The 18,171-nt window shown below is 36.6% G+C and overlaps 1 protein-coding gene across 1 annotated transcript in view; it reads right to left on the bottom strand.

Annotated features, from left to right (window-relative positions):
- Positions 1 to 17,607, bottom strand: part of VRK1 (VRK serine/threonine kinase 1) — a 35,284-nt gene extending 17,677 nt beyond the window's left edge. The window contains exons 1-8 of the mRNA XM_015631783.3: positions 17,514 to 17,607; positions 10,255 to 10,413; positions 8,728 to 8,783; positions 4,466 to 4,535; positions 3,981 to 4,068; positions 2,464 to 2,572; positions 2,230 to 2,322; positions 1,073 to 1,205 (exon numbers count right to left, since the gene is read on the bottom strand). Of these exons, the coding sequence (XP_015487269.1) occupies positions 1,073 to 1,205; positions 2,230 to 2,322; positions 2,464 to 2,572; positions 3,981 to 4,068; positions 4,466 to 4,535; positions 8,728 to 8,783; positions 10,255 to 10,408 (703 nt within the window). The 5' untranslated portion in view covers positions 10,409 to 10,413; positions 17,514 to 17,607. The remainder of the gene's footprint in view (positions 1 to 1,072; positions 1,206 to 2,229; positions 2,323 to 2,463; positions 2,573 to 3,980; positions 4,069 to 4,465; positions 4,536 to 8,727; positions 8,784 to 10,254; positions 10,414 to 17,513) is intronic.
- Positions 17,608 to 18,171: the final 564 nt, after the last annotated feature.

Below are 18,171 nucleotides of genomic sequence, written 5' to 3'. Positions count from 1 at the left end.
ATTATTACTTATGTCTTTATTTTAGCATGAAAGGTAGGAAGGAAAAAATACTGTTCCCACATCTGGAAGGATCACTTCATTTTCAAGTCCTTTATCAATCTCTCCTATTCAAAGACATGACATGCTGCAGTTATCCCAATTTGGGAAGCATTTTAAGTACTCCAGTTGTGGAAAAAATAGAACAAGTTGGTGAAGTGATTGACTTTCTGTTCAAAATAGTTTTTACTTCCCTTTATCTATAAAAAGGTAGAAGTGCTGAAACCCCACCTCCCCCAAAAAATATTCTACAATGCTGAATTATTTTATGTGGCCTGAAAACTGAACAAAGGACAGTATGATATCGGATCCCTAAGCCTTCGCAAAAAAATCCCACCAAAACAATTCACATGAACAATGACCACAGACTACACTAGAAGTATAAATCAGCAAATCAAGTTATCTTTGATTATGTTACGCTTTAAGTATCCTCAAGTAAATAATCATTTTCATCAACTGTTATTTTTTCAGAAAACACTCTCATGCTAATAAAGCAAAATTTAAGAATTAAAAAATTGAAGCTGGTATTCACTATAATTCCTCAATGATTAATCTGACATAAACCTGTCCTTTACATATTCAACCTTTTCTCGCTTACTGCTTTCTGATTTTCAGTGACCATAGGCATAATTAATTAATTAAATGAAGTTTTTAAAGTTAAAATAAAAAATATTTTCACATTGATAACAGCAACTATTTTTCTCCTAAAACCAGGACCTATTTTTCTACTGAGATCTCACAAGCACTATTACTTTTCTGGTTAATAAAAAGCAATACACTGGACCTCTGATCGTTATAAATTAAGGAGCTCTTAAGAAAGTTACATTAAAAATACAAGTACGAAAAGTTAGTAAATTGAAAAAAAAAGAAAAATAGCACATAAAGCACATAAAGCATAGCACATAAAGAAAAAAAAAGGAAAAACATTTTTAGAATCAGAAACCTGGTTTGTTAATTTGCTGCACTGAGTTTTGTAAAGTCTTTTATTTATAAAAAAGGATATGCAAATGCCTATAGCTAAGTTTTATATTCTTACCCACACCCTTGTGTGCATCAATACTGGTATATTCAATAGTTCCATCATGGCACCTTTTAGGATCTTCTTTATATACTTTGTGAACTCCTTCAGGACAGTATCGGTAGGCAAGTCCATAATCCACCAAGTACACCTAATAATTTCCACAAAGCAGTCTAAGGTTAAAGAACTATAAATACAAAAAATACACAAATAATATATGCAATTCCCAACCATTCTCATAACTTTTTTAAAAGTATTAAGAATGGTAAGTTGAACAACTCTGAATTATTCTCATTACTTGATTAATCTTAACACATATGATTTGAAAACAATATGTCAGGTAGGTTTTATTGTTTTCCACAAAGCAGTCTGATCCGGAAATCATTTCTTGCTGCTACAGAAGGCAAGACCAGTTATAGTTAAATAACTTAAATAGTTATTACCAGAAAAATTAGGTCTTAAAAAAAACCACAAAAACCCAAGTAACAAGCAAAACAAGAAGTAATGTCCATAGAGTTATAAATACAATCACTGTGTTACCCTGTTTTAAGTCAGTTGACCCATTTGAACAATACTACATACTATTACTTCTTATTAACAAAGTAACACAGTTACTTTAAGAGAACTGAAATTACTTATTATTTTACTTCTTTCACAAGCTAAAACATTTGGGCAAGAACAAATACATAATTTGAAACTCTAATATGCATCGTTTGAATAGTAGAGAGTTAAAAGTGCAGAAAAATGAAAGACTTACATAAATCAAGTGGAACAATCAACACTTTAAAGACCATTTTTTTCAAGAAACATAACACTTATCTGATGGATTTCTTGAACAAAGCAAAGAGGTAACAATGCAGGCAGGCAAACATAATTTACCAGCGTGCTATATAATTTTAGCCTTCCACCTGCAAATACCTATTTATGAGTCAATTTTTTTTTAATCTCAAGAATTTCTCTAGAATACTATTTAGGCCAAATACTCAATTGATAAATGTACAGCAAAATGCATTAAAAATCACAGAATATTAACTAGATATAAATGTCAAGCAGAAATAATGTTACCATATACATTCTTAAAAATGAGCTTCTGCTAGATTTCACAGGTTCAAAGCACTTTCACTGTTGTCAAATAGAAGGTTTAAAACATGAGGAGTAAAATGCATTATAAATACCTGATTAGAGTTCTTGTAACTCAGAAGGAGGTTTGCGGCCTTGATGTCTCCATGCACATATTCATGCTCATGGACATACTCCAGAATATCAAGCTAACAAAACAAAAGTCATGTAAATGCAGTACCCAGGACTGCCCACCAGAGGACCTGGAGTCGGCACAAAAGTGGGACAGAACTGAGACATTTACATAGGGACGACAGATCGAGAAAATAAAATGTATTTTTAAAACTTACTATTCTCAGGCCTAATTGTAGTACAGTTTTATGGGAAAATTTCTTTGCATTCTCTTCATACATCTTCTGAAGATCTCTGCCAAATCGGTCCATTATCAAAAATCGATAGCTAAATTCAAGGACAAAAAAAAAACAAACAAAGCCACAAAACCAGCAAAGTTACTGAACTGTACCAAGGGGAGATATTTTATCTGCATGTTAACTGTACTAACTAGTGACTGAATATGTCTCTCTCAAAAGAAGCTGTGGGAAATACTTGAAATACAGAGGGTTTTTAACACTATATATCAATTCTTACCTTTTTTACATCAGCTACTCAAAATGTTCACCCATCAGAAAAACTTCTCTCTAATCTAGTTATTCAACAAAGTTACTCACAGAGGAAAACATCCCTATTATAATTCACTATAGGCAAAACCAAGCATGTACTTACAAAAATACATTTCTTAGTTTTTATAAATGGCTAAGTGATTAAACATGTTCATTTACAATGCTCCTTTACTGAAATCTATTGCAAACATTTTTGACCTATTTTTAACAACAAAAACCTCTCGCTTGCCAGAGGTGTTCTAATATTCATTGCTATAGCCAAACTGGTTCTAGAACTAGAGCTCATAGTGGCTATACTAAAGAAATTCATGCACTAAGCACCAAATGCTAAGTCACATTGATTTGCAGGGTAAAAAAAATGCTGCATTTACTTTTGCTCTCAAAATGTATCTTGTTTTTTGGTTAGTATTACAGTTGGGGACCTACTGAAACACTGATATTTCTGATGTACTAAGGCATTCACACCGACTGTCCTATGCAGTGAGTCACACAAAGAAGCCTGACCTACTGTAAGCTGCCAGAGAACTACCAAAACCCCTTTGCAGCACATCTGTGTAGAGAACAGTCACTAGGAAACAAGGACTATTACAGAAGCAGGCATTAACATTAAAGACCAAGTCACAAAAACCTTTCCTGGCATAGAACAATACTAAAAACTATCCCTAGACTTAAAACAAATTTAACTTGAGACTAGCAATTATTATATCTCACAGATTAAGCCAGAAAAAGCCCCAACCCTAGGGAAAATAGAACAGATTTGAGATAACATTAAGTCCTTAATATTTGTGAGTGAAAACACTCTTTCAGTGCACACAACGAGAAAAACTTCAGTCCCATTATTCCAGAACTTGTACATTAGAAATTTACTTTCTTTTAATTAAAATATAAAAAGCTCCTAAACCACATATACAGAAATAGCATCATTGCTTTACACAGCAATGCTCACAACAAATGAAATCTCAGTTATAAAGACTGTAACAAACACAAACAGGAGTAACAAACAATACTGACAAAATCTATTTATATAGCCCTTAAACATACCCTTGCCATGCACATGAAAATTTGTAGCAGAAGTGAACAACATGAAGATAAGCGGAAAATACACCTTATAAAGTAACTTTGCCTAAAAGAGATAATGGTTGTGGATGAAATAAATTCCAATATGTGTGAACAAAAGATATATTCACCTGTTTCCATTTCTTTCATGCAAGCCAGAACCCCAATATCTTGGTACACCTAAATATTTCAGTTTATGGGACTTAGTCCACTTCTGAACTGAAAATACAAATAAAGTTAAGTTCATTAATTTGCATAAGAAGAGACTTACATAAAAAGGGAACAGTCACATCACTTACAGTTTCTGAATAACTGTGAGCTGCTTATTTCATGGAAATGTGTATGCAAAGTACACAGGAAAGTTAATCACACATCCATTGTAGGGACAGAGATACAACTCAAGTTTAAATTTAGACAATACTACCAACAGAACTACAAAGAACTTCTTACCAAAACCCTCTAATTTACTATATATCTGAAATCAATTTCAGTAATTGAAAAATAATTTTGAAAATTACCTGAACAGATTCTCAAAGTTCAACCTTACTTTACTACTACAGGCTTTATTTTCATAAATGCTTGTAGCTCATTAAAAACATTTTAATAGACTGCTTACTTTCATCTGGCTTAGCAGCTCGCATGTAGAACTTTAACTCAGTAAAAAGAGGTCCATTCTGGCTGGGTTCCTTTAAGACAATTTAAAATTCATTAAAAACTGCTGCGTTAATGCCTAATAATACTTATTAAAAGCTGAAACATTTACCCTATAAAAACATTCTCCCTCAAAGGCTCTACCTGATACTGAGAAAATCAATAGAGTATCTTCTTATCATGAAAGAAATTTAGCTCTAAAAGCTATTTTTATTATAAATGGCTTGACATTAAGGGTATCAAAATATACTGTCCCACAGCAAAAGAAAAAAGAATAAGAAATTAACTTAAATATATAGAAACATTAATAATTATTGGCAAAAGTTTAGCAGAGAACATTAAACAGCATTATCTCATTCTCTAGATTACAGCTGGATTGCATCAGTTGTAAAAGCTTTTAGTGATTTTAAAATAACACCTCAAATGATTCAATGAAAAAAATCTTAACAAAAGTTAAATTCTTATAGAACATAAGGTATTTTGTTCCCTTCATACATTACTTGACCAAGATAAAAATAACAGAGGATTTAAAAATTCCTCTAAATTTTAAGAACTGCACCTATTTCAAATTCAGAGTCTACCTTTTATTTAATACATTTCAGTTCCATTTTCAATGGACAAATCTATGGGAACCTTATATTACATCTAAAGCTCAAGAGAGAAATTCCTATGAAAACACCAAAGATTTGAAATACTGCAAGAACAGCAGATGGCAAGTATCTTGAATCTACATTTCCAGAATTTGGTAATGGAAAAAAAAAAAAAAACAAAAACCCTCAATTCCTGTAGTTTTTGAGTAATTAATTTTGAGATGAGCTTAAGTACTGTATTTTTGTCTACTTACTCATATATATCCAAATTCATTCTATCTCAGTGAAAATACCTGTTTTGGAATATCCTACACTTAAAAAATAACAAAACATATGCAATTACTGGCAAAGAAACTCAAGAATAATACAATCACATAATATTAGCTACACATTGATCTTAAATGGGTTTAATTTTAACTTTTAAATGCAGATGTAGTGATCCAGCAAATTGCCACAGGCCAGAGTGTAACACTATCTAAGAGGGACTCACTGCTGTCCAACCTCACTGGACAAAGCAGAGCTGAAAGCGCCCCTGACCGCTGCCTTTGCTTGCTCTGATGTGCGGGCTCAGGGGCTGGGCTGGAACAGGGGACACGCTGGGAGCAGATACCCCCAGCCTGGGCACCACTCCTAGGCCTGCACACTTGATTACAAAGCTACTGCCTGTCTCCACCTCACTTTCTCCAGCAGCACTGCCCTGATAAACCATGGAGCCAAGACAGCTTTCTGGCCTCTCCTCGTGAGTAGGAACCAGAAAAAAAAAACAAAACCAAAGACAGACCAAATGATCAACGCACACAAACTTCGGTACCTGCACATTTACTCTCACAGTTAGTTTATTCATCCACAATGGACAGCAAGTTAGCAATACAGAGATTATAAATGCAGATGAGAAGGGTTAAATAGATTCTGCTACTGCAGTTACCTCAGACATGCATTACTTACATTACTTGACCTAGTCACTTGATGCTGTGTAGCCTTTTCTATTAATTCACTAACTTATTAGAATATGAAATCTCATATATAATTTTCATTTAAGCTATATAGATTTGAACAATGTTGTTTTCCTACTAAAATTCACAAAAAAGAGGTAGGTGTTAAAAATTCTTACAGTATTTATCCATAAATAAATTATTCCACAAAAATTTATGTCTCAGTGCTGAAAATATGTACCTTGCTCTGCTCAGAAACAAAAATCTGCTATCTTTTCGTACTTGAAGGATGGATAAATGATTTAACCATAAACCAGATCTTTATGTTGACTGTGAAGGTGTTTTCCCACAATACCATTAATTCTACCTACAGATAAATAAATCCATATATGATGCTAAAAGAGCTTACATAGCATCCAATATTTGTCATAATAGTACAGAAGAAGTGCAAACACAAATTTCTACAGCTCTATGCGCAGGGTCATTCTAAATATGTGACCTATAAAACTGAAATTAGTCTTATTCTAAAAGATAACATAATGAAAGATTATAGAGTACATGGCAAAACCCAACAAAGTTCAAGTAGTGTTTTAAGAATTCTGATCTTTTTCAGTCAGCAATGTAATGAAGTGTAATTAAACCCTGCATCCACTCCTGAACAATGACATCTGAAAGGTCCACATGTTAAAAAGCATTTCTTTTTTTAATAAAAGCTGTGATTCATTTCATACTGCTCAGACATCAATACTATGAGGATATGTCAAAGACTAAGCCAATTTCCATCCTGCTTTAATAGCTTAATTTGAAGAACATTACTATAGAAGTGCATATTTTGTTAAACACTAATAATTGTTCAAGGCTGTTAACCACTTTGCTTCAGCTGATGGAAAATCTAGAATCCACCCAGGCATCAGAAAATGGGCTCTTATCTGTAGCTGTGTTATACCAGACTGTAGAGGCATATGTTATGGGTCATTTGTGAGGCTAGCACAAAGACTGGGGCTACTCTTTATTGCCATAAAGACAAAATCATGAAAGTCAAATTAAAAGTGAGTAGTCATCTGGGATATTAGCAATGGAGGTATTTCCAAAATGCTGCAACAAAGCAAATCTAGCATAGGAGCAATTCAAAAGTTTGGGCAACTCTTAAATTAAGAGTCCAAAGTGGAGAGAAGATGGATGTGTTTCAAACTCGGGAAAAGAGGGTGACAGCAATTACACACAGCATAAAGTAAGGCATATCTGATGGTTTTCCCAGCAAGTCAAACCAGATTGTTCCATGAAAGTTAAATGGTGCTCTGCTTCCTGATCAGTCCAAACTCAGCAGGAACAAATAATTAGAAGCCACTGCCTCTCCCAGGCAAGCCACTGCTGTTATCTGTCTCTGAAACCGATGCACCATGGGCACCCCACCCTCAAGAGGACAGGCTGAACATAATTACATATGTTGCCACCACACACCTGCAGCTTGGGTTCCTGGTCTGTCTGGAATTCCTGCCCACAAACACCTAAGGAGGCAGCAGCAGGTTGATGTTCAAAGTGTGACAGTCTGACACTTGCTTACCAAGCACTGCTTTTTTCAGCAAGGGGACAACATTTTGGAGGGAGGGTCATCACAAACTGTACCTTGGGGTGTCTGAACAGTCTAGAATTTCACTTTAGTCAGCTGATGCAAATACCAAGATTAAAGGCATATACTAATCAAAATGTATTTTACTCTAATTTCAGGAAAAAACGTTAAAAGCACTAACATATACACAAAGTGGTTGGCTACTGCAGCAAGGTATTTCAGTGTCATCATATAGTTTAATAAATAAAATGTTACAACAGTACATTTCTGAACTGCGCTGAAAAACTAATCTTTTGCACTGTGAAGTTCTTGTACAGTTTTCTGGTATTTAGTTTTATTGCAGGAACAGAAGCACCACCAAGAAAATGAAGGGTCTGGATCTACTATGACTACTCCCATATTCCCTGTTATTTTACAAAGACTTTATAAGATCTTACCAGATCTATACAAAATACTCAGGCAAAATTTAAGAAAAAATACTTTATACCTTAGGAAGAGAAGCAGCCATTTACAAGTAAATAACTATATTTTTTTAAGACTAAAACCATTAGAAAATTTCAATTAATAAAAAAAATTTGCTGATTTGCAACAATGGGCTAAAAAGGAGCTATCAACAATGTTTTTTCTTCTCTCTCATCATTAGGCTAAAAATTATGTCAATGTTATATTAGTTCAATAGAAATAAGAACATATATGTAGTTTATGAAAAAACATTTAAAGAACTTTGTGGAGACCTCAGGAATTAAAGTTTTGCTGTTTCTAGTCACAAGCCATCTGTCAGTTTATCAACATCCAGTGGTGAGCAACAGTTCAGAGACTCACTGCTGTATCACAGAAATTCTTCAAAAGCTAGACAGATTTCATTAATTTGGGGGTATCTGTGCTGTTTATAGGAAGCGAATGAAACAGAATCTGATCCATTTCATGGATCTTTTTCAACTCGACTGATGTTCCATTATGATGTTCCTCATACACAAGGGTCCCAAATCTCATCGGCGTTACTCTGTATCCCCACACTTTTATTTTAAACAGCATTTTGCAATTGCACTATTTTAAGAAAATATTTTAAATTACACATTCTATTATAGAACAAATATTTTCAAGTTGTGAAGTAAAGATTCAAATGCTCTCTTACCACTTTTGCAACATAAGGGGCATCACTGCCAACCGACTTTGAAGAATTAACGTCAGCTGTTAAAAAGGAAGCTTTTATTAGTAGTAGGAGAGGAAAATGTCACACAACATACACTTACTTGTTATGTCGGATGGACAAACATACAACAAAGTAACTAAGTGCTGACAAGGACAGAGACCTGTACCTTAGCCTTTGGTAAGAGACTATACATAAAGGCTACTGTATACAGATATTGTATTCTTTCATTCTCTCTTCTGTTTGAGGAGTACAGGCAGTTTACTAAACGTAGGCCTTTTTTTTTCTTTTTTTTAAATCCAGTAACGTTTTCTTATTTAATAGTGTTTCTTTTGTTTTCTAGGACTATTATAAACATCCAAATTTGTGGACATATAGAAGAAAAATAAATTCCATGTTGCCATGTCATGCATCCAAAAGTGACCTTCTGTTGCTACTAAGTTGTTGGTATTTGTGACAGAAGATACAGTTATGAAGAACATCAAGTTAAGCAAGTACAAAGTACAGGGTCAGGGTCACAGCCTTTGTGCAAATGATGGGGAAGGAGAGAACAAGCTTTGGCTTGAACAAAGGAGGAATTTGAGTGAGTTGGAACTCCAGTAAATTTAGTAGCTCATTGAATGAAGCTGAGTAAGAAGTTGAAAGCTTCTTTGGCAAAAAGCCACCCACTGGTTTTCTGTTTTTCTCCTTAACCTACTTATGCTGCAGTCTGTTCATTTCAAAAGCAGGACAGATCTTTTTCCTTTTTTCCAATTTAGTATGAATCCTACACAACCTTTTCCCCAAGATAAGGAAGACTATATTATAATGATTATATTAACTTTCATCTTTTCATAATTGTTTGAAAAATGACTAGGGGCAATGAAGCACAAAAGTCTCAAGACCTCTCTAATCTGTTCATCTGTCCAAGTGAAAGAGATACTAAGTATGGAACACTATTTCACTTTAAGAAGTTTTCCTTGTAACAGAATTGCAAAACAAGACTTGAACTGAGGCTTTAAACTGTAAAGTCATACACTTTGATTTGTTTTAAGCATTGGTTACCTCAAAAAAAAGTATATGGCATATCAAAAGTTCATAAGGCAATGAAAAAACAAAAGCAATACCGAAGTCAAAACCAGTCTAAGTACTGGCTGACCAGTAGCCTCCAGATAATATGCATTGATAGTGTCGGTTCAGAATTCATCATAATAATTGCACACATACAAAAATCCAGTCTTTCAGCCAGACCAAAATTTGAATTGAAATAAATACTAAACTATCCTTTCCATGGCTATAAAGTAATAAAGTTTTTGTTTTTTAAAAAGAATGAACTACCATTGTAAACTCCTAAAACTACTGCTTAAAACAACCATTTGTCTATTTCTGTCATTTTTTCCAACACCATGACCTAAGCTAAGATCACAGTAAGACATTTCACGTTTCTGACTTAGAGTCAACTTTTCCTTGTTTTGAATGGGGATAAACATCTACTCTCAATTTTAAAGAATTATCAAAGATAGCTACACTTACCAAGATACAGGCGTCCAAAGCCTCCCTGCCCTACAGGGCCACCTAATTTCCATTCTTTTCTTGATGTATCTGCTAGAACCTCCCCCAGACCAAACATTTCAGCAAGTTTCCTTTTTGCAGGGGCTCTTTTTGCAGATGTTTTCTTATTTGGCATTTTTCCTAGAGAAAGGGAAGTAAAAAATAATAATAATAATGTTACATGTTGATCCAATTTATTGTTAGAAACACAAAAAAGAATGGGTCGTTTAAGTCGTAATTTGTTACTACAAAGATACTTGAAAAGAAATGCAGTGAGTAGTTTCATTGGCATGAATTGAAAGTGAGAAACAACTAATTTTTCCAGATATCACAAAAAAATTTGACAGCAAAAATCTTCACAAGAGAAACCTATTACAAGACCTCGTATAATAGATGCTAAAAAAATCTTGGAATCTATCACATTCAATCAATCACAACCAATCACAGGTCTAAACTTAGAAAAAAGTAAATTTATGAAATAAAGCTCATCAGTTTTCCTAGAGTTAAACTTGCATATTGAAAAACTGCAAGTTTTCAGTCGTACTATGAGGAATTTCTCTTAGCTGTAAAAAAAAGAAAGTCTAACAGTTAATTATTTTTTCTACTGTGTACCTGCAAAAAAAATGCAAGTGTGGTTATTGTTTACAAGGCAGCATTGAGTAGGACATAAAAAAAACTAGTATATAACTACCTACTTCGAGATCTCAAGTGTGAAAGTATTACTCTTGCTTTCTCACAACCACAGGTTTTAGATAAGCAACATTCCCAGAAATAACGTAAAAGCCCACTGGAATATGCCTCTTTCTGCAGAATAGAATCATAGAATGGTGTGAATTGCAAAGGGTATTTTAAATGTCATCTAGTCCTGCAATGAGCAGGGGTACCTTCAATCAAGATCAAGTTCCTCAGAGCATCCTCCAATCTGAACATGGTTTCCATATATGGGGCATCCACCACCTCCCTGGGCAACTGTTCTACTGTTTCACCAGCCTCATTGTAAAAATGTCTAACTTCTGTATATTCTAAACCTATCCTTTTTCAGCTGAGAACAATTACCCCTTGACCCATCACAACAAGCCCTGCTACAAAGTTTGTCCCCATCTTTCTTACAGGCCCCCTTGCAAGTATCGAAAGACTGCAAAAACTTCATGGAGACTTCTCTTCTCTGGGTGAATAATCCCAACTCTCTCAGCTTCTCATAACAGAGGTGTTCAATCCCACTAATCATCTTTGTGTTCCTCCTGTGGACTCACTCCAACAGGTCCCTATCCTTCCTGTGCTGAGCCCCAGAGCTGGATGCAGTGCTCCAAGTGGGTCTCACCAGAGCAGAGCGGACAGGCACCATCTCCTCTCTTGCCCTGCTGCCCACGCCGCTTTGGATGCAACCCAGGACACAACTGGTTTTCTGAGCTGCTTTATGACTCATGTACAGCTTCTCATCCACCTTCCAAGTCTCTTGGAAGAAGGCCTCCTTTTTGAATAAGTAAATCTTTTGAGGTTTTAGTAGAGTCAGACTTTGCTACGCTACAAGAAATTAATGAATATGCAGCCATGACACAGCAAGGAGTGCACTAGGTCTCTTTACATGAAAGGCCTTCATAAACTGTTTTACAAAAAAACTGATCTTTCCCTCTCCCTCATGAAGATAAATGTCATATAAACAAGGCACATTTATTTTCTAAAAGATACCATTCTCACTAGTGGGATTTTATTATTTTGCTGGAAGCAATATTAATAAGACAACTGGGGAAGTTTCTGGATAGCAAAATAACTTTTTCCTAGCTACTCAATACAGTAACTCTAAGCCAAACTCAGTTGTTTAGCATCAGTTTTCCTCTTTCATTTCTAATGTTCCTCTAGGTTTTCTTTTAATTTCACAAAGAGAAAATTGCATAACTGTGACAATTGTTCCAAAAGCACTCCCCCTCCTAAAACTTTTCTCACTGAGTAGCTGCAGCAAATTTTCTTCCTCAATTGATGCCTGTCACCCAACCAGCATCCAAAGAGAGAAGCCACTTGTCTACTTACTAAAGGCAAGAATAATTGTTAAGTTGCCTGAAAATGTTGTTCTGTCCATGAATGCTCAAGTATATAGCTGTGATTGACCAGACCCCTCAAAGTGGAATGTGACAGAATAAAGCCCAACAGTGAATAAAAGACTTGTGGAGATGGAGAATGGTGATGTGCCCAAGGAGCTCTGGCAATAATGCAAAGGAACTCACAGGAACTCAACACAAAAGGTGCCAGTGGGCAGCCTTTGTTTTAGGAAAACAGCTAAATGACAGTTGAGTGGAGCTCAGAACTGCTAACTGGATCAAATGGAGATGTAAACGTCTCCCCAAATTAGCCAAGCCAGCTTGGAGGTAGTGAATAGGAGGCTGAGTCAAACACAAGCATGCAAAAACTAAATAACTAGCAAAATAACTTTGAAAAGAACAACGGGCTTGGGCTGGTTGCAATCCAGATATTCCTTCTCAGTGGCTGGGGACACCAGCATCATGACAGTGAACATACTACAGAGACCAGTAATGAGAATCACATCAGTACCATGACTGATCTGTGCATTGCAATTGCTGTATCTAGCCAAGTGTAACTTACATTTGTATTGTTTTCAGCATATTTTATATCACTTTGAAAAATCAGAAACCTTACATAGCATCAGCTATCTTCAAAGAAATTTGATATTAAATATTACATCCTTTATACATGGATCATCTAAAAGAAATTAATCAGAGAGTAATGACTGGCAGCAAGCAGTCTCCTAACACCACAGTCACTCAATAAATACATAAATACAGAAAAGAAAGTGTACCATTCCAGGCCAAAGTTCTTTTTCCTTTAGGGTCCTTGTTAATTTGAGAAGTATCTTTGTGTCATGGAACCACATCTGAATACCTACTCAATATATTACTTATATCTAAATGAGTAACTTCAACAAAACACTTTTATAAAACACATCACAGGAAGATACTGGTATTTATCAATACTTACACCACACAAGCTTCCTCATTATCATAAAACACAATGTTTTAATTCTGCATTACTTTTTCATATTTCCACTTCTATACAGTAACATTATTCCCTATTATCAAGACACATCTTACACATAAATTTTAAGACTAGCTTTATCCACATCATTATCCACAGTGCCTTCAAGAAGCTCCTCTCTACATCCCTTCCTCTTTTTTTTTTTAATCTTCAAAGTGATACATAGTTTACTGTCTTGGAGAAAGATCGTTCCTCCAGATTTTCTGCAGGAGAAAAATGAGACTTTCAAGCACCAAAGACAATTCCAGCCAGCTCAGATAAGACCATACCAATGAGAAAGCAATGGTGTCAAAGTGTCACAAGGAACAGAGTGGTAGAAAAGGCTACATGTTGATATCACTTACAAGAGCAGGCCAGAAAGATCACTGCAGACCTTTAAGCAGCTTCACAGGACATCTAAGTCAGGAAATGGATTAAAACAAAGGGCAGACTGAAATTATTAGAAGTGCTAATGGAATAAACCCAAAGTCTGGAGCCCCAAAGCTGACTCAGAAAGTGCAAAAATCAGCAGCATTGCCCAATGACTCAGATGTGGGACAAGATCACACACACCATCACCTAAAGGATACCAAAACGTATCCAAAATGAGCATATTTGTCCTCAAGCTAAGAAACAACTTATTGTCAATATAAGAACCATGCAGAGGGCTTGAAGGACTGCACCCCCTTGATTTCTGAGTTATTACAAATAATTTGGGAAAGACCTGGACAGACACACTTAGGTGCTTGAGTGCTGGACAGATCGCTGCCTATAAAAGAAAAATTTGTAGCCTCTCTTACAATAAGGCTAGCAAGCCTGTGAAACAAACCTATTGATATACTCCACATCTTTGGCATTCACAGTGAGACTCTTGATAGCAGCCTTGCTCAAAAAGGAATTAAATTCACTTAAAATAGCTCCTCAAGAGTATCAAAGGAAGAGCTGGTGCTTCCCTCTTCTTCCACACCCCTGCTTATTTTGCTTAACATGGTCAATAATTGTATGCCTGAAGGTATTTATTTTTTAAAAAAAATTGTTAATGACAACTTCCCTTTATCCATAAAAGCAAAAATTCAAAATGGACATAAGTTTGAACGTCCCCAGCTGGGAACCCTGCCCTTAACAAATACACTAGATACACATACATGGTTTCTTGGCTGTCTGTATTCATACCCATCTGTTAACATGGCACTGTGCCTACTTACAAGTTGGTCAAACTATCAGTAGGCCATAGGTGCCAAACACTGATCGCTTGCAATGGGCAGCATGCACAATACTGAGCACTCACTCTCTTACAAAAAAGCTGTTACCCAAGGAAATATTTAAGCAATGGCTGCACATGCTTTCACATTTATTTGGATAAATCCATTTAAATATATTCTGTTGATTAAAACCAAAGACACCTGGACACAGCAGAAATTTTCTACATGAAAATACAGAACTATAAAAAAAAAAAACACGATAAAAAAATTTAAAAAGACAAAATTTAGTGCAAATTCTATCATTCTATGTGCTTTTCAACTCATAATACAGTAAATACAAGTGGCTTGTCAGGAAACTTAAGCAACAACAAATACGACATAGAGCTGTCTACTGTACATTGCACAACTGGAATAAAGCTATCTACTTCTCCCTAAAATCACCTTCAAAAATTCACCACCACCATCCCTTCAAAAAGAAAAAAAAGCTTAAACTTTCCTCTCAATACTTTTTCCCATCAACAAAAGGAAATATTTTCTATCCACAGGTATTGTGAAGTTTAATTCATTAGTTCCTGCAATCATGCTAAAGTCCTTGGAAATAGTCCCATGGATGTCAAGTACTGTACTATCATTCAAGTGTCAGACCTGACCCTACTTAGCTAAGGTGCCCGATAAGAACAATTTTCAAGGTGCATGATTGTAAACAGCAGCATTTTATGTCACTACAATGTGCTCAAAACAAAGATTTTCCTACCAAGAAGTATGAATAACAGAAGTCTATTTGTCTAAACTCTCTCCAGAAGCCTCTTAGTACTACAAAGGCTTCTACCTAATAAAACATCTTGGAAGAAACACAATACACTGCACTTGAGATAGCACTATTGATGCAAAATTGTCTGCATATCAGTGGTGTTATCTTTACAAATGTTGTCAGCTATCGTTGCTACTTAAGCAATACTTGAACTCTTGGAATAAATATGAATAGCCACTTCTCAATTCCTGTTGCCATTCATTATCAACAAAACCCTGAAATGAATACAAAACAAATTTATTTTTCAGGAATTTCTGCTGTGTGTCAAACTGAACTGGTTGCTTCCTGATCTTCGTCTTTTATTCTCTGGAAATTGTAATTTCTACAGCTGTTTATCTTAGTAGAACATATTTTCATTGTCAACCCAGAGAAGGCATGCTGGCGACCTGTGCTCCTAGCTGAGCAGGTAATTCCAGCAAGACCTGAAATCTATATATAATTAAAACTGTTCATTAGTCAAAGCAAGAAATCCACATCTGCCTGAAAAAACAAAAAAGTTAAGAGAAGGAGAAAACAAAACAAAATTTTTGCTGAAGGAATGGGGAAGAAAGAACATGACACTTGAAGACTTCTGAAAACTGTAGAGTTGTTTCATGGGAGGGACCACACAAAAAAAATCTGATTGTCAGTGACTTGTCACAAGTGAGGTAGGCGGTGAGCAAAGACTTTCATGCATAAATCAGACAAAAATTGGACTGGTTGATCATTGTCTGTGAAAACCTCTCCAATCTAAGTTCCTGATTAAGATACCGGACAGTTAACAGCACTTATGGAAGAAGAGGTACTAAGGTTCTCTCCCAAGAAATAAAAAACAAATTTCTTTTTTAGACAAAATGAAAAAATGCTATTGGTGGACCACAACTCCTGAGAAATATGTAATCACAACAGCACCACAGTGGACTAAGGAAATGCCTTTTTTCCTTTTTTTGCTAAACAAACCAAGATGACTCAATATTTCAAAGTTCAGGGGTAGGAAACAGCCATTAAAAGAGGAATTACTGTGTTACTAATTTTAAACTGCTTTCTCAAGAATATATTACCTTTTTGAAGTTTCTTTTAATGTTATTTAAGGTTCTCCTGAAAATCTTAATCATCCTTCAGTTATTTCAATAAAAAACAGTGAACATTGTAAGGTACCAAACCACGTCAATCCAAATCACCTCACCTCTATACCAACTGCAAACACCTAATACATGTGAGGGAGACACTTAAAGCTTTTCTGATAATTTAGCACACTGTATAAAAATCATCAGTTTTTAAGTTCATCAGGAATCTTACTTCACTTGGGGATTATCCCCAAGAATTTTGTGGACAGCTTATTCCTACAAATGAAAGCCCTTTGACACAGTAATAGTTACAGGAAGCTTCACAACAGCTTTTGTATTTTCCTTAGCAATAAATAGGGCCCATAAATTAAATTAAATAAAATTTAAATAAATTAATAAAAGCCTATACTTCTTAGAGTGCTTAAGCACAAATTGAAAACCAAAGAGAACAAGAGAGTCCACACTGTGCAACTGCTGAACTCTTAAACAAGGAAGTCAAATAGCAAGAAATAGGAAGTGAAGAATAACAACCAATGACAGAAAGCATCTTAGCCCAATTTTTTCAGCCGTTCCTGATCCTAGAATCACAGATTTTTGTGATTTGTAGGCCTGTATTTTAAAAACAAAAACTTTACTTTAAAGCAAAACTCAGGAACGCCTCCAAACCAAGGTGATGCCACACCGAGACAATCCTGAATGTGACGAACCTCTAAATGGCAGAGAGCATAGCCAAAGGGAAAAACACAGGGACGAAAACAACTTAAGGCAGCTTTAGAGCCCACAGGCCGGGAGGGCGAGGAAGGTAGGCTCCCAGACCTCTAGGGTGAAGCTGAGGGAGCTCTGCCCCACCTGCCCCCGTTCTCTCCCTCCCTGACAGCCCAGGGAGATGCCTCCGGCGCCTCAGGTTGGGCCGGGTGAGGGAAGGAAAGGCGCCTTCCCTACTCTTGGGGAGGAACAAGGCTCGGGCAGGCCCCGGCGGTACCACCGGCCTCCTCCGCGAGGGAAGCGGGGAAAACCGCCCGCAATCCACCAGAAGGGCCGGAGACGCCCGGCACGGCGAAGCGGATGAGAAACAGTGCCCCGAAACTCGCCTCCTAAAAAACAAGAAAAAAAACAAACGACTGCACCCCAGAGGCAGCCGCTGGCTCCAAGTACCTCCTGTGCGAGCGGGCCGCGCGCCGCTCCTTCCTCCCGGTCCGAAATTCCCGCACTGCCCGCGGCCCCAGGCGGCCCGCCCGCCCCGGCGCCACCTCCCAGTATCGCCCGCAACCATTGGTCCGCCGAGTGCGGCCCTCCTCCTCCGTCCCCCCCGGTCGTGATGCCTGCTGGGACATGTAGTCTGTAGCCTCAGAAAATGGCCGCAGGAGAGTCCAACACGGACTACACGTCCCAACAGGCACCGCGGCCAGAGATGGGTCAAGAGGTGAAGTCTTTTGCAGTCGTAGAATCGATTGGGTTGGAGAAGACTTTTAAGACCCACGTTCACCGCAAAATCATGGCCAGGTGCCACATCCATACATTTATGGAACATTTCCAGGGGTGGTGACTCCACCACTGCCCTGGGTAGCCTGTTCTAGTGCTTCACAGCTCTTTTCAGTGAAAAAAATATGAGAGTTACAAGAAAACTTGATTTCTTATGTTGTAGTAAGTTTGGGAAGGCCTTTGTGGAGCTGATACCACAGAATCAATTAGGTTAGAAAATATCATCGAATCCAGCCTGTGACCAAACACCACCAGGTGAACTAGACCAGGACATTAAATGCCATGTCCAGCCTTTCCTTAAACACCTCCAGGGACAGGGTTTCCTCCTCCT

This window comes from Parus major, chromosome 5 (genome assembly GCF_001522545.3).
Source record: "Parus major isolate Abel chromosome 5, Parus_major1.1, whole genome shotgun sequence".
Taxonomy (NCBI): Eukaryota; Metazoa; Chordata; class Aves; order Passeriformes; family Paridae; genus Parus; species Parus major.
This window is presented reverse-complemented; position numbering and strand designations above follow the sequence as displayed.